Below are 27396 nucleotides of genomic sequence, written 5' to 3' on the forward strand. Positions count from 1 at the left end.
GACCGTGACAGCTCTCTCTCCTCTCGTGGCTCAAGCCTCGAGGTTGACCTTGACTCTCACACCCCTCATCCAGCTTACCGGCTAGTCCTGTCGGCGGCTCCCCCGCATTCCCATTGCTTGTATGGTTCCCACCACCCCACTGCGACCGCCCTGGTGACCACCAGCACCTCCTAGAATACTGCAGTACCGAGCTCTCCCTGCCTCTGAACTTGCCCCTGGCCCACTCTGCACACCATAAAGGGGGTCCATTAAGCAAAGTCAGGTTGCTCAGTGTCCTCCGGGAGCGACCATCTCACTCAGTGTCAAAGCCAGGGCCTCCCGCATGGCAGCGGAGCCCCCCCCACCCCCGCTGCACCGCCATCCTCACTCTCTCCTCTTACCCCCTCGCTCACGCCGCTGCAGCCACGCAGCCTCCTCGCTTTTCCTCGAGTGTGTGAAGCGCGTGTCCACCTCAGGGCCTTTGCACTTGCTGCTCCTTTGCCCTGAAATACTACCCCCTTAGATAACTACAGGGCTTGCTCCTCCTCATCCTTTAAGTCACAGATCAAATGTCACACACTCAGCGAGGGCTTCCCTGACCATCGTGTTTACAACAGCCCTCTCTCTGTACCACAAGTGGCCCCCAGGGCACACCTCATCCTCTCACACACTCTGCATTGTTTGTTTTGTCTGTCTCCATCTCTAGAATAGAAGTTCCATGAGGTAAAGGCCCCGCCGCTTAGAATGGAGCCTGGAACATTCGATAAGCACTTATGCTTATGGACTTAACCGCTGGGCGACACAGCTCAGAGTTTCTTAGGTCATCATTCTGCATCCCCAGGGTGTGGGTGTCGGGGGCATTCTGAGCCTAGGGACGGGGTCTCTGAAGAGGGGAGATGACTCCCCAAGGGTACAGGGAAGTCACAGGGTCAGTGGTCCTTCCAGACTCTTCTAGAAGAGTAAAGTCCCTCAAACCGTCCCTCTCTTTCCCCGAGGAATGGTCCTGGTACCTGCTGCCTCCTGGGCCGTGTTCACCTTCCTGATGAAACCCATTTCCCAAGGTCTGAAGGACCCATGAACACTACCAAGGAGACAGGAGATTCCGCTGGGCCAGGAGTCTAGAACCTCTGAGTTGTAAGGGCTCTGAGTGCATAGAAAGGGAAACTGAGGCCCAAAGAGGAGAGAGACTCACTCACCCAGCCTGGTGGGCAACACAGGCAGGACACCCTGCATCAGAACCCCAGGAGGAGGGCAGACGCAGGAGAGGCAGGCGAGGGCTGAGCCCTGCTCCCCGGCCTCGCTGCGTGACCTGAGGCAAGCCACACAACCTCTCTGGGTCTGTTTCCCCAGCATGGAAGCCCTGTGCTTGAAGCTGAGCAGGTCCAGTAGGGCCCTGGCCCCCACCCCTCCAAAGCCCCCCCAGCACGGAGCCGCCAGGCCTTCCTGTTTACTCGAGGCCCCTCTCGCGGCTGGGAGGCGACAGCCTTGGCCTCCTCTGCTCCCCGCTTCCTTCCTCTCCCACTTCAGCGCCTCCGGTCAGCCCCTTAGGGCCCCCGAGGCCAAGACTTAGGGGCGAAGTCCAGTGGGGGCATTCGAGGCCACCACCCCAGAGGGCCTACCTGGGAGCGCTCCTTCTCTGAGACCCTGAGGTTACAGGGACGCTGTACCTTTCCTCTGGCTGGTTGGGGTGTCCCAGCACCTTGGGACGAGCCATTTCCTGCAGTGCCCCTAGAGACACGAAGAGTATGCCAGCATCTGCTGTCCCAGATCCGACACCACGCCCACTCTCGGCCCACCAGTAGAGGGTGAGCACACGCTGGCTTTGGGGGTGCCTCTTCCTTCCCAGCTCTCCCAGGGTCTCACCTCCGCAGGGCAGACTCTGAGCTGCCTGACGTGTGGGCCGACGACCTGCAGCTGGGCCTGATGGCCCAAACCAGACCTGCTGAATCAGAATCAGCTTTTCAGCAAGACTCTGGGGAGGCTGGGAGGCACTTAAAGCTGGAAGCGCTGCGGATTTGACCATCCCGCCTAGTTTTAAAACATTTCGTGAGCCTCCTCTAGTAGGTATTCTTGTCCCAAAGGCTTAACCTGAATCTCTGAAGCCTTTACATCTAACTTTCAGTTTACAAGAAATTCAGGGGATGGAGGAAGAAGTCAAACACCACCACGAGGAAGCAACAGACAAATCTAGAAGGAGGAATTTTCTGCAGGACAATCTGTCTCTTCACAGGCCAATGTCATAAAAAAAAAAGGGAAGGCATTCAAGGATAAAGAAGCTTGATAGACATCACAACTAATGCAGCGTCGTCCTACATTGCCTCCTGGTTTGAACAAAGGCACTTTTGAGGGACAATTAGCGACAATTGCATGTAGACTGATTATTATCCATTGATATTAGTGTTAATTTAGTGTCATCGAAACTCTGAGTTGTGGTTATATAGGAAAATGTCCTTATTAGAGAGTCGTACCGAAGTCACACTTTTGGGGTGAAGTTTTCTCATATCTGTAATTTATTTTAAAATAGTTTGGCAACAGTAAAACAACGATGAAGGAAGTATGGAAAAATGTTAACAATTACTAAATGTTGGTGATGGGTATGTGGGTGTTCACCACATTATTTCCTCCAATTTTCAGTTTGTTTGAATTTTTTCATTAAAAACAAAACTCTCTGAGCTTCCCATTGCCCTTAGGAGGAAGACTAGATACCTGGGTCGGCATTCAAGGCCCTGCAAACCCGGCTCCCATCACCCACCAGGCTTGTCTCTAGCATCCCCACTAGCCCGCATTCCAGCCCCTGCCAAGGCCTCAGCCCTCTCCACACTCAGCTGGTCCTCTCTACCTCTGCAGCTCTGCACGGCTGTTCCTCTGCCTTTCCATGCTCTGTCTCAGGAACTCCTAGGTATCTTCAAGGCCCCACGTCAGAGCTCCAGCTCAGGGAACCAACGGCCCCTAGGGGCCCCTCTGAGCTCTCTGCACTGAGCTGCCCAGTGGTCTCACGTGAGTAGGTCTGATGGAATTTTATGAACATGTGTCCCCTCCTCCTGCCAAGAGCCACATCACAGTGGGCACAGGGCTTATGAGCCTCGGTCCCGTGAGCATGGCAGGTGACCCAAAAAGTGCTGCTGAAGGACAAACAGGCACGAAGGAAATCCTCAAAGAAAGGTTTGTGGGGACAAGGATAAGGTGGCAGTTACTGAGCTTTTAAAATTTTTTTGCTTTTTTTTCAAGTTTTCAAGGTTTGCTTTTTTGTTTTTTTTTTTAAGTGAATAAAATGATTCTCCGGTGAATAGTTTGGATTAGCTTAGTTTTCGTAAACTGGGCTGCACTTGAATTCATGAAACTGTGATAACAAAATAAAGATAATGATGATGATTCTGTCAGGTGGATTTCTCTAGCTCCTTATCGTCTTTGACGTGTTTTGAGGATCCTCACGCAACCCCAAGACAGAAGGGGCATGTGAGTGCTGAATGTGAGTGTGTGTGTGTGTGTGTGAGTGTGTGTGTGTCAGACCACTTTGACAGATGTGACATGGACACCCCCAGGTGGTAAGTCACAGAGCGAGTTGGCGCTTCCTGGCACACCCCAGTCGGCATGGAAAACAGCCCAGCGGAGGGAGCCTTCACCCCGCACCCCACCCAGACCGGATGGCTCTCCCCCATGACGCCGGCCTCCTCTTCTCTCCCCCGTATTAGCATCTCTTTATTTTCATGTTTTTCTTTCAATAGACTCACTTTTTAGAACTTAAATATATTTATTTGAAAGGAAAGTTTAAATAACTAATGTAAATGGAAAAGCAGCAACACTTGCTATAAATAGAAGGGACACATGACAGGCACAATCAGCCCACATGGGGTTCCGTTCCAGCCAGGTGTGGCCCGCTCAGGGCTGTCTTGGCTTTAAAGAGAGCCAGCTGGGGCTGGGATGGGTGTTTAGGACACGTGAGCACCAAACGGAGCCTTTCTCCGTGACAAGGTCAAAGAGTGAAAGAACAGAAAAGAAGAGATGGTTCTCCCCAGGGGATTCTGGGGCCTCCCCAGAGCACCCCAGCCTGGCGCATCCCCAAGGCTGCTCTGGTCTCTGGCTCCCACGGGCCTCGGTACCTGACAGCCTACGCACTCTGTTTAGCGAGTTCTCTTCCTGACCTGGGGGGCTGGGCACTGAGCCTAATTTAAATTTTGAAATGGCCTTAGGAAAGACAGGTTGTGACCTGTCCAGGGCCACATGGTGGGAAGACTTTCAGGTCTCACCTCCTCGGGGAGGCTCTCCTGACCTTGACCCCTTCCCCCATTCACTCTTGATGTCCTTTTCAGACCCTCGGGGCTTCTTGTACCAAGGTGGCCAGTTTCCTGCCCATCTGGCTGGCCGACGTGTGCTGCCCCCACCACCAGGGAGCCCCACGCTGCCCGTGACCTTGTTGCCTGCTATGGCTCAGTCCCCAGAGGAGGTTAGGCACAGAAAATGGGCTCAGAGACAGGAGGGGTCAGGGCCAAGGCCACACAGCAAGGATGCAGAGGAATCCAGGCCAGGGCCCAGCTCTGTCTGACCACGAGTCCCAGAAAGCAAGGACCCTGGCTCCCCGGGCCTGGCCCAGCCTGAGCTCGGCACGCCCTGTGTGAGGAAGGGGACCTTCTACTGGGGAGGGGCGGCCGGCCAAGGTGGGCTGAGGGACCTGAGGAGGAATGGGGAGGGTGAGGGGCTCGAGGCCAGGGCGGCCACCCCACATGAATCAACCCCGATGGAAGCAAAGAAAAAGGAGTAAAACCGAATGTCCTCGGAAATTCCTTTAGTGCTCAGCTGTCCATGAAAACAGGATAAAGTGGCTTCCTCTGTCTGTGCTCCAGCGGGCAGGGCGGAGGCGCTGAGCTCAGGCCAGGGCTCTTGAGTCAGGACAGGGGTGGGGTGGGGCTCTGAGCTGGGGAAGGGGCTCCGGCGCTGCTACTTGAGGGCGTCTAGGTGGGTGCAGACCTGGGAGAAGACACTGTCCACGGAGCCTTCAGCATTGACCTGCAGGGAGACGAGCCATGAGCACAGAGAGGCTGAGGAGGGCTGGGTGGGCCCCGCCAAGGCTGGTCCCTCCTCCAGAGGCCAGGCATGGCTCCCGAGTCAAGCCACAGTGGACAGCAGTCCCTCATCAAACCAGTGGGGAGGGCCGGCCCAAGGTCACAGCAATCTGAGGCCAGGCCCGGTAAAAACCCGGGCTGCCGAGGACTCCCTTGGCCTGCAGGGGGCGCACCTTACGCACAATGCCACGTTTCTCATAGAAGGCAATGACAGGTTCTGTGGCCTTGTAGTAGGTGTCCAGCCGCTTCTTGATGGTCTCCTCGTTGTCGTCCACGCGCCCGCTGGTCTCTCCCCGCTTCAGGAGCCGCTTGGTCATGGTCTCGGGGCCTGCGTCCACATACAGCAGCAGCGTGGGCTGTCCGATCTGCAGGTGGGGCACTCGTCACCGGGGCCCCACGCCTGTCCCTGTGGCCATCTCCTCCCCATCTTCTCACTCCTAGGGCCCCGCTTGAGATCCATTCAGACCTTCGAGCCCTTCCGCGAGGCAGCCTGATTGATGGACCTTCGTAAAACCGGTGCCCTCAGGACAAAGCCCGCACTCCTTCTCACCCTCTGGGGGCCGGCCGGGTTGGGCCCTGGCCCGCCGCCCACCTCAGCTGGTGCTTCTCACTCCTGTGCCCGCCTCGCTGCAGCCACGCCAACTCTCTGTAGTCTAGGTTGGCTCTCATCAACCTCTCCCTACGCCAGGCCTTTGCTCATGCCGGGGGCTCTATCTCTCAACACCAAGGGCGCCCCTTCAGATGTGACAGCAGCGGAGCTGGGTTAGTACTCAACGGTCAAGGAACCAGGGCTCAGTGAAGCGGTGAGGCTGCGCTCTGGGAAGTTCTGAACGATGTCACTGTCCCTGGAGCGAGGGTTTCATCACCAGGAAGAGGGGGAAGGACAAGAAATAAGGCCGACCCACCTCCCTTTGGTGAGGACATGGTGCCCCCTGGTGTCCTGAGTCAAAAAGACCAGATGCTGGGCCCTATGCCGAGCTGGCACCCACACCAGCACCCACAACAGCCCGAGGGGGTATAGGGACTTTTATTAAGCCCATTTCCGTGGCCCGGAGGGTTGGAGGTGATGTCACAGCGGGTGCACATGGGCCAGGCCAGGACGTGCCTCAGGGCTAGGTCAGGGCCTCCTAGTCTGAAGGAAGCCTGGCTGACCTCCATTTCACAGATAGGGAAACTGAGGCCAGATCAGGGCAGACATTTTTTTGAGGTCTTGCAGCCACTTAGAGGTCAAGAAATACGGTATAACACCTCTGGACAAGGCTCAACGCTATGGAAGCCTAAAGATGGCCCTAGCCGCGCAGGGTAGGGAGTCGGGACAAGGGTCTGGCCCTGCCCTCAGCCTATTGGGATGCCTGGTCCTCCCTGCAAGGCCTGGAAGGACCCCCTCTGCCAAGCAGCCCTCCCTGAGCCCCCCACACCCTTGCTGATCCCTGCCTCCTAGGCACTGCAGCTTTATGTTTCCCCTATGTGACACCAGAGGTACAGGTATATGTGTGCGTGCATATGTGTGCATGTGTGTGCATCCCCGTGTACAGGCGTACTGAGTCCGTCCGTGTACATGCACTGCCTGAGGTGTGTGTGTGTACACTGCCAGATGTGTGTGCACATGTGCACAGGCCTGCATGCACGTGTGCCTGTGCCTGTGGCCTCGTGCACGTGTATAAGTGCCTCCACGCCTGTGTGTACATGTGCGCGTGCTTGTGTACCTGTGTGTGCATGCAGATGACTGCACATGTGTGCTTTGGGGTGAGGTACTTCCACCCTGCATAGGGTTTTCCAGATGAGCCCCCATGTCAGGCAGCCCAGAGGTACCATCCTCAAGGCCTACTGTCTCTTGACAGGCTCCTAGTGGCCCCCAGAAGGAGACGAGACTCCCCTCCCCAGCACTGGAGGCCTCCGGCCAGGGCTGAACCTCCCTTCGGCACATCACCCCCAGATGCTTTGTCCCCGCAGCTTGTTTTCCCCACATCGGCCTGACTCCTCCAGCCCTGTCCATGGCATTCCCTGCCCCTCTGATGTGCGTTTACTGAGTACCAAGCCCCACTTTGCAGGGTACGATCTCTCTAACCCCCCTGCCGCCCCTCAAGGCAGCTGTGCCTGTCTCTCCCCATTTTGCAGATGGGGACACTGAGGTTCAGAGAGGCGGGAATGACGGACCAAGGCCCTGAGCAGTTGAGCTGGACCCTGAGCCCAGGCCTGTGAGCTCCCCAGCCTGGTGCTCCCTATTCTTCCAGACTTTTCTTCTCGACTCCTAGAAAGCCTCCCAGAAGGTCTTTCCTGGCTTCCCTCCTTATTCAAACCCCGCCCCCCGCCGCCGCCCCCAACCCCTGCAATCAGTGTTTCTGTCTCTGCCCATCACAGCAGCCTCTACCTGGCCACCCCACGTCACAGCTCCAAAAGGCCACCCACCAGGTTGTGCCTTACCCTCTGCTCAAACTCTTCCCCCTGTTGCACCTCCCGAGGGTAGCCATCGATCAGGAAGCCTTTGGAAATGTCTACCTTGGCTACCATGGCATCTCGGAGCATGTCCAACACTGTCTCCTGGGGGCACAGCAGAAAGAGGGGCCGTGAGCCCCTTTCCCCCCAACCCCTCATGGGCCCTGGCTTGCGCTGCCCCACAGCTGAAACACCCTCTGCCCTAACACAGATATTCCAGACAAGCCTCCCTCTCCAGGCCTTCTCTGAACTGAGAAGACTTGATTGAATCATTCATTCATTCATTCATTCATTCATTCACTTATATTGACTGAGCCCCTCCTCTCAGCCAGCTCCCGTTAGGGCCCTGAGGACACAGCTGTGAACGAAGCAGGCCTTCCCTGCCCTCAGGAAACTCACGGCCTGCCAGGGGGCAAACAATTACACACATGATTTATAAATTTCCAAACATGACACAGGTTCTCCGGACAAAGAGGGGAGGCTATTGGAGGTTGGGGGGGCAGGGAGGGTCTTAGCCCAAATCTGAGGAGTCAGGAAGGTCTGAGAGTTGAGGAGGAAAACACACTCCAGGCACGAAGGCCTGTGATGAGTTTGAAGGGGAAACGAGGCCAGGGTGGTAGGAGGGTGGAGGGGTAAGCAGCACAAGGTCCTGGAGGCTCTTGGGAGCTTCTGGAAGGAATTTTCTGCCCAGGGCAATGGGGATCCACGAAAGGGATCAGAGCCAGGGAAGGTCATGGTCAGCTTTGCCAGCGTGTCACGGGCTTCGCTGGCTGATGTCCACTCAGAGCCACCATCACCCCACTGCCCCCTACCCCGCCGGGGCTCACTCACCAGCGGCACCAGCTGCCCCTTCTCCATGATTTCCGACAGCATCTTGCCCCTGGCCGAGCCCGAGCTGACCTCGGCCCGCAGGAGGTCCCCGGTGGAAAGGTGAGTATAGCCGTACTTCTGGACAATCTTCTCACACTGGGTGCCCTTCCCCGAGCCGGGCCCGCCTGCAAGCGCCCACCTATTCAGAAGCCCCAAGAAACGGGGCCCCCGCAGGGACAGGCTGCCCCGGCTACCCAGCGGAGGAGGGGCAGAGCCCAGGGTGCAGCCCCAGGCCCTGGCTCCCACCAGGGCCTGTGAAAACAGCCCTGCCTGTGCCTCACCCGCCTGCCTCGGACTCACCCACCACAAAGATGATCTTGGTTTTCTTCAGCTTCTCTGTGGGAGAGAAAAGGGGAGCAGAGCTCAGTCACTCGCTTGACAAATAGCCAGAAGCACGTCCGGAGTCCCAGGCCCGAGCTGGGCCTGAGGCAGAGGGACAGACACAGCTCACGCTCCTGTGAGGGAGGCAAACGAGTCACAGCCGGTCGTGAGTAGTGACGGGGTCAGGAAAGCTCAGAGACTGGAACAGGTCAGGAGGCGAGAGGGTGTCCCAGGCAGAGAGACTAGCCGAGGCAAAGGCCTGGAGGCTACAGGCACAGGCTGTGAGGGTGGCCCTGAGGGGCTCTGATGCCAGCCCTCACGCCCCCTCCCTGTGGGTGGCTGGACTCCAGCAGCGGGTCACCTCTGGCCTTATAGTCTTCCTCACTGCGGGAGCTTCCTGTGGAGCAGCAGGCACCCATGGTCCTGCTCCGCTGTGTCCCCTACCCTTCCCCTCCCAGGCCCTGGGCCTGCCCATCATCCGCCTGCGTTGGGCGGTACAAATGTGGAGCTGGCAGCCACAACATAGGTTGCCCTGGAGACAGTTGCTGGGAAAAGGACCGCAGCGGGTACGTGGAACCCTTGCTTGGAGAGAACGCGTGTCAGCTAACATTCCAACCTCGGCCTCGCCGGCCCTTAGGACACACAGACCACAGCCCCACCGCCAGAGGGAAACGAGGCCCGGAGAGGCAGGGGCCTGCTCCAGGGCTGCCGGAACCTGGCTGGGACGCAGGGCCTCTTCCCAGGCTGCCGGCCTCCCCTCCTTCTCAGAAGAAAGACCTCGCTGTGAGACCTTAGGAAAGAATGCCACACCCCTCGCTGGTTCTCTGACCCTGTCCCAATGAGGAGGTGAGCCTGGCAGTTCCCAGGGGCCCTCCTGGCCATGGGGCTACAGCCTGGGGGTGCTATCAGAGGAACAACTTCTCCTGTGGGTTCCCACCACCTACCACCTACCTGCCTGCCATGTGATGGGTGTGGGGGGAGGCCACGGCCCAGTGGCAAGTGACATTCAGAGCTCCAGGGCAGAAGGGTGACCACTGGTTTCGGGCAGCAGCAGTAGCCAGGCCCACTGGGCTCCTTTAAGAGCTGCCCAGGCTGAGGCACGATGCCAGGAACGGGATGGGTAACACTGCCAGGAGGCGGGCCAGCTGGGCTCTCTGGCCATGACTCCTTCCAGATCCAGCCCACAGGAGCCAGGGAAGCCTATGACATCCTCTAGACCCAGCCACAGTACAGCCTGGAAACTGTGTCCCAGAGAGGGCCATATGCACGTGTGGGGCCCCTCCCCAAGGCAGGCCTCCCCTCGCCAGTGCCCACCCTCTCCAGAAAGAGGCAGGGATTCAACTCTAAAAATACCAGCGTAGGAGGTGAGCTGTGGGGCCCTCAGGTGCCTCAAGGAGGCCTCGTCGCTTCTAAAATTAATCTTGAAGTTGGCACATCCTGTGAGAGACCTGAGGAGGATGCTGGAGGCTCCCAGGCAGGCCCCCTCTGACAGTCCCAGAGTCTCCTTCAACCCCTCCCAGAATGTCTCCCAAAAAGCACACCCCCTTAACAGATGGGCACACTGAGGCCGGGGCAGTGAGCAGGAGAGGAGAGGGGCCTCCATACCTTCCATCCTGCCGAGGTCCGGGGAGCCGAGTCAGCGCTCTGTAAGACAAGGGCCCAGGTGGGGCGGGTGAGCGAGATTCTCTCCACCCTGGTGCCTCTGCTCCCGCCAAGCCACCGGCGTGTGTGCCAGGCCCCGACATGCCTTTGAAGGGAGGAGGGGACGCTGGAGGCAGGGAAGGCCCAGGAGGCCGGGTGACCTTGGGAAAGTCATCTTCCTTCTACGTGCTCCTGCTGCCTCACCTGTCAAGGGCAGCACCTTGCTCCCCGCCGCTGAGGGGCATAAACCGCAACGCCAGCAACTGCGAGCCGTTCCCCTTGCAAGTCCCAGGAAACAGAGCTCAGCCCTGCATCTGCCTGACACCTTGACGACGCCCTGGCTCCCCAGGGAAAGCAGCTAAGGAAGTGGAGGGAGGAGGGAGGAGAGACCAGAGCTGCATGTGTCCTCACCCAGGATTTGGGGGTTTGGGAGGGTATTCAAAGGGATGCACAAGTCTGAAGGGGAGGAAGCTGCTGGAGCCGCTCGTGTGGGCACAGCCCTGCAGTTTTCAAAGGAGGGGTCCCCAGGCTCTCAGTCCCCCACCCCGCACAGGTCCAGCTTCTACCCCCCATGTGACCCCTGCCCCTTCGCCCCCTTGAGAACCTTGCTCCACTGGCCTCCCATCCCCTCAGCGCCTAAATCAACTCTAACCCCTCTTGTCACCCACTTTGCTTCCATAGCCCCCCAGGGACCTCCCTCAATTTCGCCTTTCCATCAGTCTCTTCAGAATTGCCGCCCATACTCCCTGGGGCCCCACCCACCAGCCCTCTCCAAGGCTACCAACAACCATTACAGCCACTCTCGCCTTGACCTTTGACCCTCAGCCAGCATTCCTCTGGGCGGCCCCCATACCCCAGGCGTCTACTCCACCCTCTCACTGTTGGTTTCAGGTTCCCAGGAGCCCACATCCCTGCCCAGCCAGCCCAGGCCTCTCTACCCAACCCCATAAGTCAACAACCCCTGAACAGGCCCAAGGCTCTGAACAATGAGTCCCTCCCGCTTCCCCAGCTAAAGGACCTTCTCTCACACCCCCCTCCTCCGCAGGAGCACTTCCCAGTCCTCTTGCTCCTAAACCCCTCCTCAGTCTGTGTCCTCACGGCCACTTCCTTGCTCCAAGGAGGTCTCCCCACCTCCACACCTCACCAGGCAACCTGCGGGAATTTTCCACAAGCTTGAGACCATGTCACTCGCCTGCTTAAAACCTTTCCAAGTGTAGACTCCTCCTTGTAGGTCCCAAGAGATAAAGCCTGGGCCCCAAATGTAGCCGATGGCCTGGTGATATGCCTCCACCCCTCTGCCGCTTTATCGGCTGCCACTTAAAGTGCTGGGGGCTCCCTCACCTACCATGACTGTATCCCACCTCCAGGCCCCCGCTGGAGCCCCCAATGCCTGGATGCCTTTCCCCAAGGTGCTACTGTTCAAGCCTCAATTCAGGTTGGTCACCTCCTTCAGGAAGCCTTCCTGGAATCTGCCCTCCGCTTCCATAGTGGCGGCTGTCCCCTCTGAACTTGCCCTGGCGTCACACACAGCATACTGTGTTGGACCTCTCTGTTGTGCTGCAGGCCTGTCTTCCCCTGGCCCGGGCTGAGCCTAGGCTAGGGGACCTTGCTCCATCGTCACGACCCTCTCAGGAGGAATCTGAGTCTTAGAGGAGATGAGAGACTTGTTCCAGGGCCTAGCTGCGATCAAACCTGGGGCTGCCGTTTCCTGCTGCTCTGGGACCAGCACCCAGTAGGTCCTTAAGCAGCTTTGCTGACCATTCCCCTTTCCTGCTGAGTGTGCTTAAGGAAGGACAGTAGCTGCCAACGCCGCTCAGCGGCTAGCAGGAGAGGGGGTGTCCCCAGGTCAGGGACAGCTCGCAGTTGCTGTCCATGCCTGAGGAGTCGCCTCGACCCCGCCCTGCCCCGCCCCCTCCCAGTAACCTAAGCCCCTCTGTCCTGTTGGCACCTGCCACCTCCTTGGTCCAAAATAACCTGGGTTGTGAGGAGGCCTCCCAGAGGCCAGGGGTCCTGGATGGAGTTTGGTTACGGACTCAGCACCCAGGCCTTATAAGGCCCTTGGATCAGGGCTATAGTGGCTCCTGGTATAACGGTGTGGTTTGCCAGGGGTCTGGGGAGCCAGGGACGGGGGACAGAAACTTGACTACAATCAAACGGCAAGGCCAGGGCAGGTCCCAGGTCTCTCATCTCTCGACTGAGAAACCTTTTCAGCGTTTGGTGATCCACTGGGGTTCAAATTCCAACTCCATCGCTCAGCTGTGTGACCTTGGGCAGCTCGTATCCCCTCTCTGGGCCCACACCCCCAGGCCCTGTCTCGCTGCAGCTGAAGATTCCTGGGTGGGGAGCTGAGCAATGTTCAGGAAAAGCCCCATGTGCAGCCCTGGGGCTCTCGAGGAGCCCCTGCCCTTTCCGAAGGCTTAAGCAGGGGGCCAAACATCCAGGGGCCATCCTGTCCCGGCGGCACTCAAAACGATGCGGCAGAACAGTTCCTCCAATCACAGAGGCTGCCACACCTGGGTCCTCAAGGGCAGGGAGTCAGGCCACAGTCCCCCTCCCCAGGCCCCAGCTGGGACTTGCCAAGGACAGGAACCTGGAGCCCCAGCAGTGGACGCCAGGACAAAGAGGTGACAGTCTAGGAGGTTGGGAGGGACTGCAACACACACGCGCGCACACACACACACACGCGCGCGCGCACACAGTGTGGCACAAATACCTAGAGCAGAGCCTGGGGAGTAGAGACAGGCAAATACAGATCACAACCACGGACACATACACGGCCACGCAAACCCCACGGACACCACACACGCGCACTCCCCAGGTGCTTGCGGCTTCCCCTCTCCCCGCATCGGCTTCCCCCCGACGCGCACAGACACACGCGGGCACACACACTGACCTGGGGGTGGGGTGCGGGTGGGCACCGGGGCCAGTGTGTGCCCTGCCCGTTCTCGCCAGCCACCCGCCCGCAAAGGCGACTATTTATAAGGCTGTCAGCAGCGCGCGGCATGCTGGGAGCCAGCTCCGTGATGGCAGGAGGGAGGGAGGTGGGAGGAAGAGCGGACCGGGAAGGGAGGAGACTGGACCAGAGCGGAGCCCTGATGGAAAACCGGAGTAAGGCTGAGTCCTCCCTCGTGCACCGCCAGGCGGCCGTGCCTACACACGCATATGGCAATTCACGGTTTGCTGAGAGTTTTCCATTCCTGCGTTGCCTCCACTGTGCCCACTTCGCTCCAGCGGGACAGGACCACGCTGCCCATGTGACAGCTGGGGAAACTGAGGCCCAGAGAGGAGAGGCTCTTTGCACAAAATCCCACAGCAAATTGGTGACAGAGAGAGGCCAGAACAGGGAGGGAGGGGACTGAGGCATGGATTCTAGGAGCTTTGCTGGCCAGACGAGTCCCCCAGCCCCTCCTCAGATCTTGCCCAAAGGCCCCTGGGCCAAGACCCACCTGGAATTCCTCCTCCCTTGTTGAAAGGGATCCCAAGGACTCCTCTGGGACAGAAACTTCCCCCAGGACCCCAAAGAGCACCCACAAAACCCTCCCCCAGCTGGTGGTGGTATAGATTATAAAAACCAGCCCCGCCTCCATGGAACTGCCTGGCAGCTCCCAGTGAAGTGAGCTTGAGGATGTGGGACATTCAGAATGCTGTACCCAGACTGGGGACCGACGATCCTGTTAAAAAGAACAGCTCCCATTAATGAGTGCTGACGGCACACCAGGTGTGGACTCCAGCCATGTCTGTGAATCCTTAAACATGAAGGAAAGTAAGTTTCACACCTGTAAGCTAGCTCACCTAAGCTTCCCAAGTAGAAAGTGATGTGTTTATCTGTGGGGACTGACACATGGCAAAAGGCGCTCAATAATGTAGCAGGGCAGAGACCAGCACCATGCAGCTTCAGAACTCATACACTTGCCCCTAGACCACGCCATGACCTTGAAGGCAGCAGTCCCAGATAGAGGGAGTGGGTTAAATTCAGAATTTGTCTCGTAGGTACTAGGGAGCCATGGAAGGTGTTTCAGCAGGAGAATAAGACTTCCTGGGAGATCATTTCAGGTGGGTGGTTTCTTAGCAACAGCCTGGACACCAGGAGGCCTGGATCTAGTCCCAACTCTGCCACCTATGACATCAGACAAAGTCTTTACTCCTGGGGACCTTAGTTTCCCCATCTGTGGGAGGGACAGGTGCTGGGACAAGCAGTCTGCCATAGAAGTTTAAAAGGCCATCTGCAAAGCTGTAGGTGGCTGTGCACATTGGCATGACCTTTGAGGAGAGCAAATTAATGATGTCAATCAAAATTTCAAATGTGCCCTTCACCCTCAGGAATCCCACACATGGGCACAAAATGCGTACAGGATGGTTCCCTGGGGCCAGCGAGCACTGACTTGCGGGAGGGCCGGTGGTGCAGCCAGGCGTGTGGGGAGGCGGTGACTGCCCTAGAGTCAGCAGGGGAAAGAAAGCCAGAGCTAGCAGGACATAAGACATTAGGCAGAAAGTCCCGCTGTGCTGGTCTCATCCCACCTTCAGCGATTCTCAACACAGGGACGTGCGTGTGCAAGATCCATTCCTCAGTTTTTTTCTTTGCATTTTGACATCTCTGTAATCATGTTGTCTTAGAAGCAAACCGAGGGCATCTTAAAGTTAATGAAGCAGAACTGAGAGGGTGAGTGTGTGCACATGATTCCCTACCCGCCCCCCATGGTAAAATCCCCATTTTCTTTTTGATACAAGCAGCTCCTACTACTTTATATATAAAACACTTTTAACACTTTTAACATGGATGTACCTTGAGGCTATTATGCTAAGTGAAATAAGCCAGTCACAAAAAGACAAATACTGTACGAGTCCACTGGCATGAGGTATCTAGAGTAGCCAAATTCAGAGAAGCAGAAAGTAGTGCCAGGGGCTGAGGGTGGTGGGGGAAAGGGGTTTGTTGGATGTATATAGAGTTTCAGATCTGCAAGATGAACAAGTTCCGGAGATCTGTCTCATGACAGTGTAAACATACTTAACACTATTGAACCGTGCACTTAAAAATGGTTAACTCGTAAATCTTATGTTTTTTACCACGATAAAAAGAAATGTTTAAAAATCTTAAAAACTGGGAAAAAAACCTATTTTAAGTACCTGTTTTAATTATTTCATTGGCATATGACCTATAGATTTTTCACCAATGCTGGGATATTGAAGTTTCAGGATTTTTTTTTTTTCTCAGCTATACCCTAAAGAAAGAAAAAAAGGAGGGAGAGAGGAAGAGCGGCAGGGAGGGAGCCAGGAAGAGAAGGAGCAAGTGGAGGGAGGGAGAGATGAGGGAAGGGAAGGACAGAGGAGAGAGGAGCAGAGGGAAGGAAAAAAAATTGCATGGAAGAAAAATCTGGAAGGTTATACCCTAGACTGTTAACAGGGAATAGGACTGAGCGATGCCCTCACTGTTTATCTTATAACATTTGTATGGTTTCCGTTATTTTATAACATAAAATACCTATAAATATAACTATATAAAATGAAACCAATTTTAAAATACATTTTTAAAATATCCTGGTTAAATAAAAAATTCCCAGGCTTTAAAAATGAGCCAGTATCGGAGCATGGGGGATGAATCTGGGATGGCCTCACTTTGAGGTTCACAGCTGGATCCAGGAGGAAGCACACAGTGCCCCTGAGGGGCTGCCCCAGGTGGGGCCTGCAGGAAACAGCAGGAGGGGCTGCCCCAGGAAGCACATGTGGGGTTTGCAGCCAGCGGGAGATGCCCCCACCCTCAAGCAGGATGGGGGTCTCACAGGGGTGAGAGGGACAGACAGGGATGCAGGGGAGCCCTGAACTCCAAACGAAGAGGTGGGTTTGGTCCTGGCCACAGTGGGGAGCCAGGGAAGGTTTCAGAGCAAAGAGGACCCTGATGAGGTGGCTTCAGGAAGATAACTTTGGCAATGAGTATGCCGGTCTCTGTGGGACCCCTCTGAGGGAGTGAGAGTTTGTGGGGTTGTGGACTAGGCCCCGGGCCTCCTGCCTTCAGCATCCTTCACCAAAGTCCTACCTCTTGCTGCTAAACTGAACTTTCCTGGGGTCTACGCCCTCTTGACGCCCTCCTGCATCTCCCTTCAAGCCCACCAGTGGGCAAATTCCCAGAAGCCTTTGCACGGGGCTGGAGTGTACAGTATTCCCACCCACATCCCCACCCCCATGCAGGGCCTCAGGCTCCCCACGTGATGACTTTGCAAGGAGTCCCTGTCCCTCTGACACGCCCACCACCACCACCACTGGGCCCCGGGCCTGGCGACCTCCCAGCCTCCTGACTGTCCTGCTGCTATTCAAGCAAGGATGTCCTCTCCAAGCAAGAGGGATGGAGCCTTTGCCCTCCTCAAGCTGACGGCCTTCTGCCATCTGGTCCCTAATGGCCTCATTTCCACGGCTCCCTCAGTTGCCTACTGAGTGAGGCCATGGGTCCCACCGCTGGGCTATTGTTCAGGCCATTCTTTCCAACTGACAGTCCACCTCTCTTCAGGTGCACCTAATACAGCACATGGCATGTGGCTACTTCCTAAATGCATCCATGAATTGAGAGACAAATGCAGGTCGCTGTTCGCTCCCTGCAGCTCCATGGTCCACCACCTCGGCTGGCCCAGAGCCCGGAGAGCCTTCCTGGTCCCGAGCAGGCGGCCTGCCCTTGTCTCACACAGTCACCCTTTGTTAGGCCTCTGCTCCCAAGGGCATCTTATCTGCCTCAACAGGTTGTAATCTCCCAGAGTCACAGACCCCGTTTCTCCTGCCAATCTAGAGTTGTAAACAAGGCCTTTTACTCAACCACAGCTCACCACACCCCTCCCAGAGTAGCAGCCCTGCCTGCTTCCCACCTGTGGGGCCCTGGAGGACTGTTACTCAGGACTCCAGGCCCCATCTCGGACCCCGCTGCCTGCCCTCTGCCCTCTCCCCGTCAACCTGCTGCTCTGACCTCCTCCCAACTGTCCCCAAACAGCACTCTGTGACGGGAATGTCGTTTTCTCCCGCCCCTTCTCTCCCTGCAGGAAGCTCTTTCCCTAACCTCTGCAGAGGTCTCTTCCTCATCTTTCAGGCCTTCAGAGAACATCACCTCCTCAAAAGCCCCTCTCATATCATTTGTATTATTGTCTTTGTAGCCCTTACTGCCCATAGTGGCCTGACTGGGGCAGAACCTGTCATGGGGCCCCTCCCCTCTCTAGAACCTGAGCTCCTTGAGGGCAAGGAGTGGTCCTGGTTCAGCCATGAGGAAACTGGGGCTCTGAGGAGGGGAAGTGACTTGCTCAAGGTCACACAGGCAGGGGGAGGCAGGACTGGAAAAGCCAGGTGGGTTTGGCTTGGGAACCTCCCCACCTTCCCAACCCCCAGAGCTGCCAACTCTCCACCCCAGCTGCAAAGTGCATGACTCACTCCCGACCTAGAGAGTGTGGGCACTTGACTGTCTTGAGGAGGCCCAAAGCCACGGGCTAGAGAGAGCCTGGCTCGATCAGGAGACACAGGAAATGGAACTGGAGCTTAGGAGCATTTATTCCTATACAAATCATTACAAAATCAAGTCTAGGGGAGTCACTGGCCCCCACCTCCACCCCAATGTGCAATGGCTTGCTTCTGGCCCGTCCCGTTCCACAACCTCCTCCGGGAAGGCCTCCAAACTTCTCTTCCAGGATCCGGAAGAGCAGAGGGCAAACCCAACCCACTAAGGCCCAGCAATAAAGTGCCTGATACAGAGTGAGGGCTGCCCGAACCCAGGCAACGCAGCTCCTGGCCCCCTAGAGCTTTCCCAGACCCAGCTGGAGGGAGAATCTTGGGCTGCTTGAAACCCCAATTTGGCTAGGTCCCCCCTGCCTCCACCCCAAAGGCTCTTCCAACAGGTAGAAAGCCTCACTGCTGGATGGCAGAAAAGGGGGCCTGGCTCTTTAAGAGCCAAGCTAAGGGCAGCTTGGGGGAGGGCGAAGAAACAGCTGGTTTGTCTCATTCTTATCAGAGTCTCCCAGACTGGGAGAATTTGTGCAAAAATACCTTCGTTTCCAGGAGGAGACGGGGAAGGGAACTCTGGGTCCCTAGGGAGTTCAGCCCCCCAACAAAGGAACCCCGGGCCCCCAAAACCCGACACAGGCAAAAGGGTGCCAGAGAAGAGGCAAGGGATTTGTCCAAGGCCACTCAAGGGAGAGCCAAGACCAAGTCGCCAGCCTCCCACCTCTGGGACCCCCCGACAAACCCCACAAGTGCCCCGGCCCAGACTCCAGACAGTGCCCACCCTCCACGCAACCTCTCTTTCTGGCTCTGGGAGGTGAGGGGCAACACAAAGTTCCCAGCAACTTGGGATAGAACCCCACTGTTCCAGCCAACAGGAAGTGATTCGAGGGCCATACTGGGGCTCTGAACCAAGGCCTCATGGGAAAGAACATGTCCTTAGCCTCACATTACTCAGAAATACCCTGCTTGACTACTCTGACCCTGACTGGCCAAGAAATCCCGACACCCCTGATTAACCACATAGAAGCCCAAATCCCTGATTGGCCAAGAGAGATCCTCAAGCCCTGACTGGCTGGAGGATGCACCCTCTTTAACACCCTGATTGGCCAGAAGACACTCTGGCCAACCTTGACTGGCCAGGAGACAGCCTTTGGTCAAGTGGCTGAGCGGAGAGCCACTTCTCCTGTGTCCCTTGTGAGGGCCCCGCCGGCAAGGCGGCCTAGGTCCAGGAGGGATGGGAGAAGGTGATCCCATACAGCTGGGCCCAGGACGAGAAGACTCTCTTCTCGGTGATGAAGCGGTGGTGGTGGCCCTTGCGGCTGTGCTCATTCTGGATGTAGGTGACACACTCGTCCGGCCCCTTGGGCTCATAGTAGTGGTAGGGCATGCGCTGCAGGCGGGACCGCTGGCTGGGGCAGAGCAGATGGGGCCGTGAGGGCAGGGTGGGCACTGGCAGAGCCCTTGCTTTTTCCAGCCCCTGACCTGCTGTAGGACCTCAGTGAGGGAAAACCCCTGTCCCTCCCTGGGCCTCAGTTTCCCCATCTATAAAATAAGCATAAGGTGAACGAGGTTGGTGACCACCAAAATGTTTTTTTTTTTTTAATGCGGTGGACATTTTCCTGTCCCCAAGAGGGTGGCAGAGTAGGGTAAAGGACTATGGGCTCTGGAGCCTGGTCCCCACCCATTACTGTTTGTGGGACCTTAGGCCACTCACAAACGTCTTCCTCAGTTTCTCTCATTCATGAAATAGGGAGGATAACGTACCTATCACTTGGAGTCACTGTGAGGAATGAATGAGATAATAAGCATAGCCAAGCTTGAGACATGGTCAGCACTCAGTAAAGAACAGCTGTCACCTCATGGGATTTTCGTATAGTAATAATACTACTTACTATTAATATATAAACTCTGGACTCTCGCTGAGCTTGGGGTAGAGGCCCCCGAGGTAGCCCCAAGGAGCCTAGCTCTCTGCAGAGCAGTTTGAATACCAACAAAGAGCAGCCCTCGAAGGCCCCCCAGCCACGGTTTCCAGGCCCCCAGCTCCATCCCACAGCCAGTGACTGGGCATTGTCCTGGAGGGGCTCACCTGCAGTAGTCGGGGGGGACCATGCCATAGACGTGCACGTGGTCACACAGCTCCACCGCAATCACCATGGTGAACCAGCCTGTGCTCAACCACGAATGGGACTTTTCCCTGGGGGCAGAGAGGGAGCATGATGAAGGGGCATGCAGGCAGGGTGTGGCAGGCAGGGAGGACCAGTCAATCCCCACAGAGTTTCCAAGAACTCCACCCACCAACTCATCGGGCGGGGTGGGGTGGGGCAACTTCAGTCACCCCTGGTCCAGCCCGATGCCAGTAGGGGGCTGGTCTGAGCAGAGATGAGGGGTGTGGAGAGAGGTCCTTGGCAGGGAAAGAATAGGAATAGGGCATGCTGGGAATAAACTCCTTGGGAGACTGGTCACACTTGGGACCAGGCTGAGAGTGACCATGATCACAGAACATGCTAGAAGCAGCTATGCCCATGCTAGCGGCAAATTCCCAAGGGGAGACAATCCGAGACAGTCATGCTGGGAGTAACAAGTTCATAGCAAAGCATGAAGTAGCTAAGAGCCCAGAGCTGTGCTTCTCACTAAAGCAGCCACGTGTGGCACATGAGGGCACATAGGAGCACTTAATATGTGGCTAAAATGTGCCACCAGTATAAAACACACACTGGATTTCTTAGAGTATAAAAAAATGTAGAATACATCACTGATAATTTTTGACATTGATTACATGTTGAACTGAAAATATTTTGGATATTTTTGATTGGAGGCAGTTCTTTGAAGTTTTTTAAAAAATAATAATCTCTCGCAAGACTAACAGAAAGAAAAAAATACAAATTACCAAAATCAAGAATTAAAAAGAGGATATCATCATAGACCCTCCAAACATAAAAGAAATTACATACCACAAAAAAACTGCATACATGACAACTCAGATGCAATGGGCCAATTCCTTGAAAACCAGAAACTACTAAAACTCACCCAAGATGAAATAGATAATCTGAATATCTTGTAACCATTAAAGAAACTGAATTTGTAGTTTAAAATGTTTTGAAAAAGAACTCTTCAGGCCCAGATAGTTTCACCGGCAAATTCTACCAAACATTTAAATAAGAAAGAACACCAATTCTATACAATCTCTTCCAGAAAATGGAAGAGGAACCATTTCCAATTCATTTTCTGAAGCCAGAGTTATCCTGATACCAAAACCAAAGACGGTACAAAATAAACTACAGACCAATATCTCTCACGAACACAGACACAAAAATCTCAACAAAATATTAGCAAATCATATCCAATAATATATAAAAATAATACACCACAACCAAGTGGAGTTTACTCCAGAAATGCAAGGCTAACTCGACATTTAAAAATCAGTCTACAGCCATGCCACCCTGAAAAAGTCCTATCCTGACTGATCTCAGAAGCTAAGCAAGGTCAGGCCTGGTCAGTACTTGGATGGGAGACTACCTAGGAAGATCTATAGGCGTAAAAAAAAAAAANATACAAGCCACCATATTAACAGTCTTAAGAAAAACCACATAATGACAATTGATGCAAAAAAACATTTGAAAAAATTCAATATCCAGTAATGACAAAAACTCTTAGCAAACTAGTAAGCAAAGGGAACCTCCTCAGCCTGATATAGGACAGCTACAAAAAAACTGTAATTAACATCATATTCAATAATGAAAAACTAAACGCTTTCCCCGAGACTGGGACCAATGCACGAATGTCTACTGTCGCCATTTCAAATACAATTCAACATCGTATTGAAAATCCTAGTCAGTGCAATACGGCAAGAAAAAGAAATAAAAGGTATACATGTTGGAGAGGAAGGAATAAAACTGACCTTATTTGCATGTCCTTACATGATACATGATCAAATGCACAGAAAATCCCAAAGAATCTACAAAAATCTCCCAGAATCAATAAGTAAATTTAGCAGGATTACAGGATATAAAATCAACTCACAAAAAATCATATTTCGAAATACTAGCAATGAATAATTGGAAACCAAAAAAAATTTTTGTAAATACTATTTACAGTAGCTCCAAAACTTTAAATATTTAGGTGTAAGTCAAACAAAATATATACAGGACCACATTTGGACATACTGGGTTAAATAAAACATGTTAAAAATAACTTCACATGTTTCTTTTTACTTTTCTAATGTGGCTACTACATAAATTTAAATTGCGTATGTGTCTCACATTACATTTCTATTGGACGGCACTGGCCTAGCCTTTCTAAGATTAGTCAGAGCGAGGCTGGGAATAATATATGCTTAGAACAGAGCATGCTGGGAGCAACGGAGTGCTTAAAGCAAGAAGTGCTGGAAGGAAGCCCTCCGGGGGAGACGAGGCCATGCAGAGCACGTTGGAAATGACTCGTGCTAAGAACTGGACACGAAGAGAACTCCCGTAGGTAACCTGAGCAGACGGCGGCAAGAAGTGACCACACCCTCAGAGCAGTGCATGCCGGGAGCAGCAGGACCTCCGAGCTCGCGGAAGGGGAGCAGAGGCTGGCTAGAGGGGGCAGGCAGGAGGCTGGTACCTGTCCTTGCCCGTCTCACCCCGGAAGAGGTCGTCAAACTGGCGCATGCGGCCGGGAGAGACGGCGTAGGCCTCCAAGTTGGGGAATAACAGGCCTGTCTGCTGGATGACACGCACATGGCTGCCCTGGGGCTTCTGCATCTTGTCTGGGGGGCCCCAGAAGATGAACACCACCTCGGGAGTGCGGTTGATGAACTCTTGGGGCTTCCGCAGCACACGGAACACACTGGAATGGGCCACCACGCGGAAGGTGGTCTTGTTGCCCACATCTGCTGAGTAGCCCGTGGTGGGCGCGTCATTCATGCGGATGGTGCACTCGGCCTGTTCAATCTCAGGTCCCAGCTTGGTGCCCAGCAGGTGGCTGGAGCTGGTGACTATCACACATTGGTGGCACCGGGAGGGCAGCGTCTGGGGAGGGCAAGGGGAGTCAATATTGTCACGACCACTCCATGCCAGGACCTGTGCTTTGTACATCCAGGCCTCCTGGAGACCAGAATTATTATGCCCATTTTAAAGGAAGAAACCAAAGCCCACTCACTCAGTACTTTAAGATATTTATAGCAAGCTAGCTAATGGCCAAGTACTCCGACAGAGCAATGAGCAAAAGAAACCCCACTCCTGCCTTCAGATACTCATGGCTGGGGAGACAGACAGCAAACAAGTAAAAGATAAAATAATAGCAGGTGGTAAGTAAAGTGTGCTAGGAAGAAAGTAAAATAGGGACAGGGGATCAAGAGTGACAGGAGCAGTGGCTGTTTTTGCATTGTCAGGTACCCCTGTGTCCTCCCAAACCTTGTGTGGACTCCCTAGCAGAGAAATATCAGTGAAAAACAGAGACACCTTTCCGAAGGGATTTTGACTGAGGAGATAGTAGGATTTTAGTGCCAAAGATGGGAACATGGAGAGAAATGAGGCCCAGAGAGGGCAGGGCTCTTGTCTAAGGTCACACAGCAAACAAGGGACCGAAGGCACTGGAAGCCAGGGCCTTGACTCCCAGGGTCTACCCTCTCCTTTAGGAGGGATGGAGGGAATGGAGAGAAGAAGAGGGGGAGGGACCCGTGATGGTGGGCCGTGGGGAGATCAGCCACCAGGCAGCTCCCAGGGAGCTCCCCAAAGCGGCTGCCCTACCTTGTTGCCGAGAATGGGAACATAGCCATCGGTCATGCTCCACTTCCTGAGGTTGAAGGGCCGGCGGCTGTGGACCCGCAGGGAGCCATAATGGAAGACCTCATTGGCACTGTTGGAGCTGTAGAGGATGAGGATGGTGATGAGAGCAAAGAGGATCACGAATACTGCTGACCGCTGCTCCTGGAGAAAGGAGAGGCCAGTGAGGGCCAGCGACCTGGCAGGGTCGGCGCCCCGCCTCCTTGCTGTCTCCATGCCCAGCTAACTCCTGCTCCTCATTCCAGACCAGTTCAGACACTACCTCCTTTAGGAAGGCCTCCTCCAGCCCTGAGGACCCCCATCACAGCACTGATCACATTACCATGAGCTCTGAGGCTGGGACTGGGTCAGCCTTGCTCCCCACCGTATCTCAGCCCTCAGGGCAAGGCCTGGAGTACAGAACGTCCTCAGGAGGAGGGTATGCTGGATTGGACTGGATGTGGGTATCAGAAGGATCCCTCCAGCTGCAGCTGGAAGGATGCTTGGAGACAGGCAGGACAGTCCAATGAGAGGATTCAGGTCTTCTCCAAACAGCACTCTCCGTAAATCTTCATTTATCTAAACCTGGAGGGGATGGACCTGGTCAGGAATCGGGCTGCATAGATAGTGCACCGCCATGTGGCTGACAGGGCAGGAAAGTGATATCCAAAGTGCCCGCAAGGATTCATTTGCCCAGGGTCTGCAAGGTGAGGTGAGACCTGGGAGCCCTGACTCCTTGTGCTGAGCCCCCTGTGCTGATTATCGATGTATTGCTTCTCAGCTCCGAATTCACCCTTTTCGCCAGCTCTGTGAAAATAGATCTGGGCCCTTTACTTGTTTTTCCATGCAAGCTAACTGCATGTTAAGGTTTCTCAGTAGAGGGCGCTTGAGAGACACTGCAAGAGGAAAAGATTTTGCTTCCAGGTTCTAGTGGGCTTTGTACCTGCTTCTGGAGCACTTGCTCCCACAGTGCACATGGTGGCTTCTCAGGCATGTGCTCTGTCTCCAGTGCCCAATGGCCAGCAACCAGTTGCACTCGGCAGCTGCCTCCAGCACCCACCCTTAGGCAGTTTGGGCTCCTGCTATGATCACAGCTTCTCCAGAGTTCAGCTCATGCAGTACACTCAACCACCTGAACACCCAGAGACCACCAGCTTCCCCTCCCTGGAGCAGTTCTGTATGGAGCTTGGGTGCCTCTCGGAAGTTATCTCCTGCGAACGACCTCTCATGTAGTAGCCTATGAGGTGGATTTACAACAATTTCCACCAGCACAGCAGCACAGCGAGTTCTCTGACATCCAGTGGGCCATAGCTCTGCCCTCTCCATAAAGGCCTGGATCTCAGCCCAGGGGGCGGTGGCTGCTCCTAATACCTGCTATTCCCGGATTCCTTAAAGTTTCAATTCCTTGTTACACCAATGCCTGATTATAGTTAATAACTATCCATTAACCCATTTCCTATTTGCCCCGAGAATACTCGCTGGCAGTGCTGACAGCTGCAGCATTGACCCCAAGATAACTTGTGGATTACAGTCCTAACCTTACCCCCAAGGTTCGCCACAAAATATCTCACTATCATTTTCGCATCCCTCTAATATATCAATAGTCTTTGGAAACAAATGACATCGTCCTATTTGTAGCATTGTGTTTTTAGTATTGGTATTTCCGTTTACAAAATAGAGTGATTCTTGATTGCTGAAAATGTCAACCCTTAGAAAACACAGCATTTCTACATGTGATGTTAAATTAACACTGACAGCGAGCAGCACTTTTCTCTAAACAGGAAATGGGTTAAACTTCCCCTATTCAAGTTACTGTGTGGTTTCTCTCTGCCATTTGGGCCCAGAAGGATACACCCACAGCACCCTGCCCCCAACCCTCAGATTCTGCCAAAGCTATGGTACAGTGGATCCTAGGAAAGGGGTGTGCAGGGCCAGGCACATAGTAGGTGCTCAGGAAAGCATGAATGACTGGATGATGGGGAATCCTGACACTCTCAGAGTGATGCTCACAATACTCCCTCATCTTTGGCTGACCCCCTCCCCCAGTTCCCCATTCACCTCTACCTCCCCAACCGCACCCCCTACACAGCACCCCAAGTCACCTTCTCAGATGATCCTTTACTACAAATGGCCCGGTCAAGCCTAGGAAGGACAGAGGTAGACCTGGACCCAAAGAGAGAGGCAGAACCTTGTCCAAAGCCACACAGATGAATGGCCACAGCAGGGCTCAAATCAGGACTTCACAGGTATCAGCCACTTCTTGGCAAGGAAGAGACCTGTGATGGTTTGGGTCTGAGACAGGTCCGAAGGAGCCCATCACACCGAGAAAAGTAAGAAGCTGAGATGAGGACAAGAAATGAAGGGGGACTTACTTTGTTGCTACTCATCTCTCTCCAGCATCTGCTGAGAGGCAGGGGCCAGCGTCCTGCAGGTGGCCCAGGGGATGTCGGTTCACGCCTGCAAGCCACAGAAAGGGTTATGGCCAGCTGCCCTCCCCTAGGTCCAGCTGGTCAAAGGCTACACCGTCCCCACCCCTGCCAGCTCTCCTACCCACCCATTATTACTTCAAGGCTCAGGATCATATCCATTTTGCAGATGGAGACAGGCCCAGAAAGGGCAGAAAACTGCCTGAGGTCACACAGCCAGGTGGTGGCAGAACCCTGGCTCTCTTCCTGACCCTTGCTCTCTCCCCCTCTGTTTCCACAGCAGGGGCCTTCCCACACCCTGGCTCTCCTAGGCAGCCAGCACCCCTCAGAACGAAGGAACAGTCCTTGCAGGTCCCCAAACCCCTCTGCACCTGCACGCTTCCAGGGCTTGCATAAACTGTCTGCAACACCCTGACCTCCTGCACCCCACTCACATCCACTCATTCTGCAAGCCTGCACCCCACAGGAAGTTCCCCTGTGTGTCACCTTGCTAAGCAAGGCTGAGAGCTCCCTGAGGGTGCAGCCAACTCAAATTCTCTGCTGTGCCTCCAGAGCCCCTGGAGATGGTGCAAGAGGATCACTGAATGACTTCATTAATCAACGAGTAAGATCTTGGAGGTTAAGGGCTCAGACTCATCTGTCAGGTGGCCATAATCACAGCACCCCCCCTCCCCGCCTCAGGGTGGGTGGGGGACCTCAGGGGACAATGCAGCCTTGGGCAGCCCTTCCGTCCTGCCCCAGCCCCAGTGGCCTCCGCTGTGAGAAGACAAGGCCAGATCTGCTCCTCACTCCCCAACCAGCCCCCATCCTCACAGGACCCAGCTCCTCTCCATATCCCAATATCCCCGCCTGTCAAAAGCAAATAAGAACTGTTGTCCAGCCACCTCCAGCAGATTCAAGCCTAGAGGGCACTAAGATTGGGCAAGTGCAGAGGCAGAAACTGGGGCCGGGGCTCCCCAGCTCTGCCCTCCCCTCCAGGGGCCTCACAGCTCCCGCCACTATCTCCACCCCCTGACCTAGCTGCTGTTTACTCGACACTGCCACCAGGAATAGCCGGAGAACCTCAGGCCAAGAGGCTCCTCACCACACGCCTCTCCTTATTGGTTAGGTCCTGACTCCGCCCACTGCCCAACCCCACCCCGTCCCCGGAGGAGGCCCCCCATCTGCCTTCCCAGCCGGGTTTCAGGTTTCGCCCAGGCCATCCTTCACAGCTAGTCAGGGAGACCCCGGGATTCTCACTGGGTACAGATCAGGAAACTGAAGCTCATCAGAAGGGAAGAGTGGCCCGTCCTTGCACTCACAGCCCATCAGGGCAAAAGCCAGGAGTCCAGAATCCCAGGGTCACCCCTGTCAGCCCTGAAGCCTCTGACTTTCCAGGCTCTCACCCGTCCAGCTGAGCCGAGGCTCCCAACTCACCACTATTTCCTTCCATGCCCCTTGCTCCAGACACAC

General features: G+C 55.0%; 2 protein-coding genes across 7 annotated transcripts in view; both read right to left on the minus strand.

Annotated features, from left to right (window-relative positions):
- Positions 1–3903: 3903 nt before the first annotated feature.
- AK1 (adenylate kinase 1) lies at positions 3904–13331 on the minus strand. 5 transcript variants are annotated; one of them, XM_039861593.1, is made up of 7 exons: positions 13201–13331; positions 10272–10310; positions 8646–8681; positions 8307–8470; positions 7464–7580; positions 5213–5404; positions 3904–4983 (listed from the first exon to the last, which is right to left on the minus strand). In XM_039861593.1, exons 2-7 carry the CDS (start codon positions 10276–10278, stop codon positions 4915–4917), a joined length of 585 nt encoding a protein of 194 aa, XP_039717527.1. In that variant the 5' UTR covers positions 10279–10310; positions 13201–13331; the 3' UTR covers positions 3904–4914. The 5 variants fall into 5 exon arrangements, with proteins under 5 accessions (XP_039717527.1, XP_039717528.1, XP_039717526.1 ...); XM_039861594.1 differs by lacking the exon at positions 13201–13331 and adding an exon at positions 10512–10530; XM_039861592.1 differs by lacking the exons at positions 10272–10310; positions 13201–13331 and adding an exon at positions 9618–9894.
- Positions 13332–17807: 4476 nt separating this feature from the next.
- Positions 17808–27396, minus strand: part of ST6GALNAC6 (ST6 N-acetylgalactosaminide alpha-2,6-sialyltransferase 6) — an 11521-nt gene continuing 1932 nt past the window's right edge. Inside the window, exons 2-7 of one of the 2 annotated variants that reach the window (XM_039861582.1) lie at positions 25891–25975; positions 23862–24103; positions 23504–23683; positions 22377–22783; positions 19861–19968; positions 17808–19179 (exon numbers count right to left, since the gene is read on the minus strand). In XM_039861582.1, coding sequence (XP_039717516.1) covers positions 18726–19179; positions 19861–19968; positions 22377–22783; positions 23504–23683; positions 23862–23864 — 1152 coding nt within the window. In that variant the 5' untranslated portion in view covers positions 23865–24103; positions 25891–25975 and the 3' untranslated portion in view covers positions 17808–18725. Of the gene's footprint in view, positions 19184–19860; positions 19969–22376; positions 22784–23503; positions 23684–23861; positions 24104–25890; positions 25976–27396 lie in introns of both variants that reach the window. The other variant, XM_039861583.1, reaches the window with a different exon arrangement.

This window comes from Pteropus medius, unplaced genomic scaffold (genome assembly GCF_902729225.1).
Source record: "Pteropus medius unplaced genomic scaffold, Ma_sr-lr_union100, whole genome shotgun sequence".
NCBI lineage: Eukaryota > Metazoa > Chordata > Mammalia > Chiroptera > Pteropodidae > Pteropus > Pteropus medius.

Excerpts from the sequence above, each read along its gene's own strand:
- AK1 (XM_039861596.1), bottom strand. The coding sequence starts at position 9,085 with ATGGGTGCCTGCTGCTCCACAGGAAGCTCCCGCAGTGAGGAAGACTAT. Across the intron at positions 8,471-8,645 it reads CAAGATCATCTTTGTGGTGG|GCGGGCCCGGCTCGGGGAAG; the intron begins GTGAGTCCGAGG and ends GGGCGCTTGCAG. Across the intron at positions 5,405-7,463 it reads GGGAAGAGTTTGAGCAGAGG|ATCGGACAGCCCACGCTGCT; the intron begins GTAAGGCACAAC and ends CCCCACCTGCAG.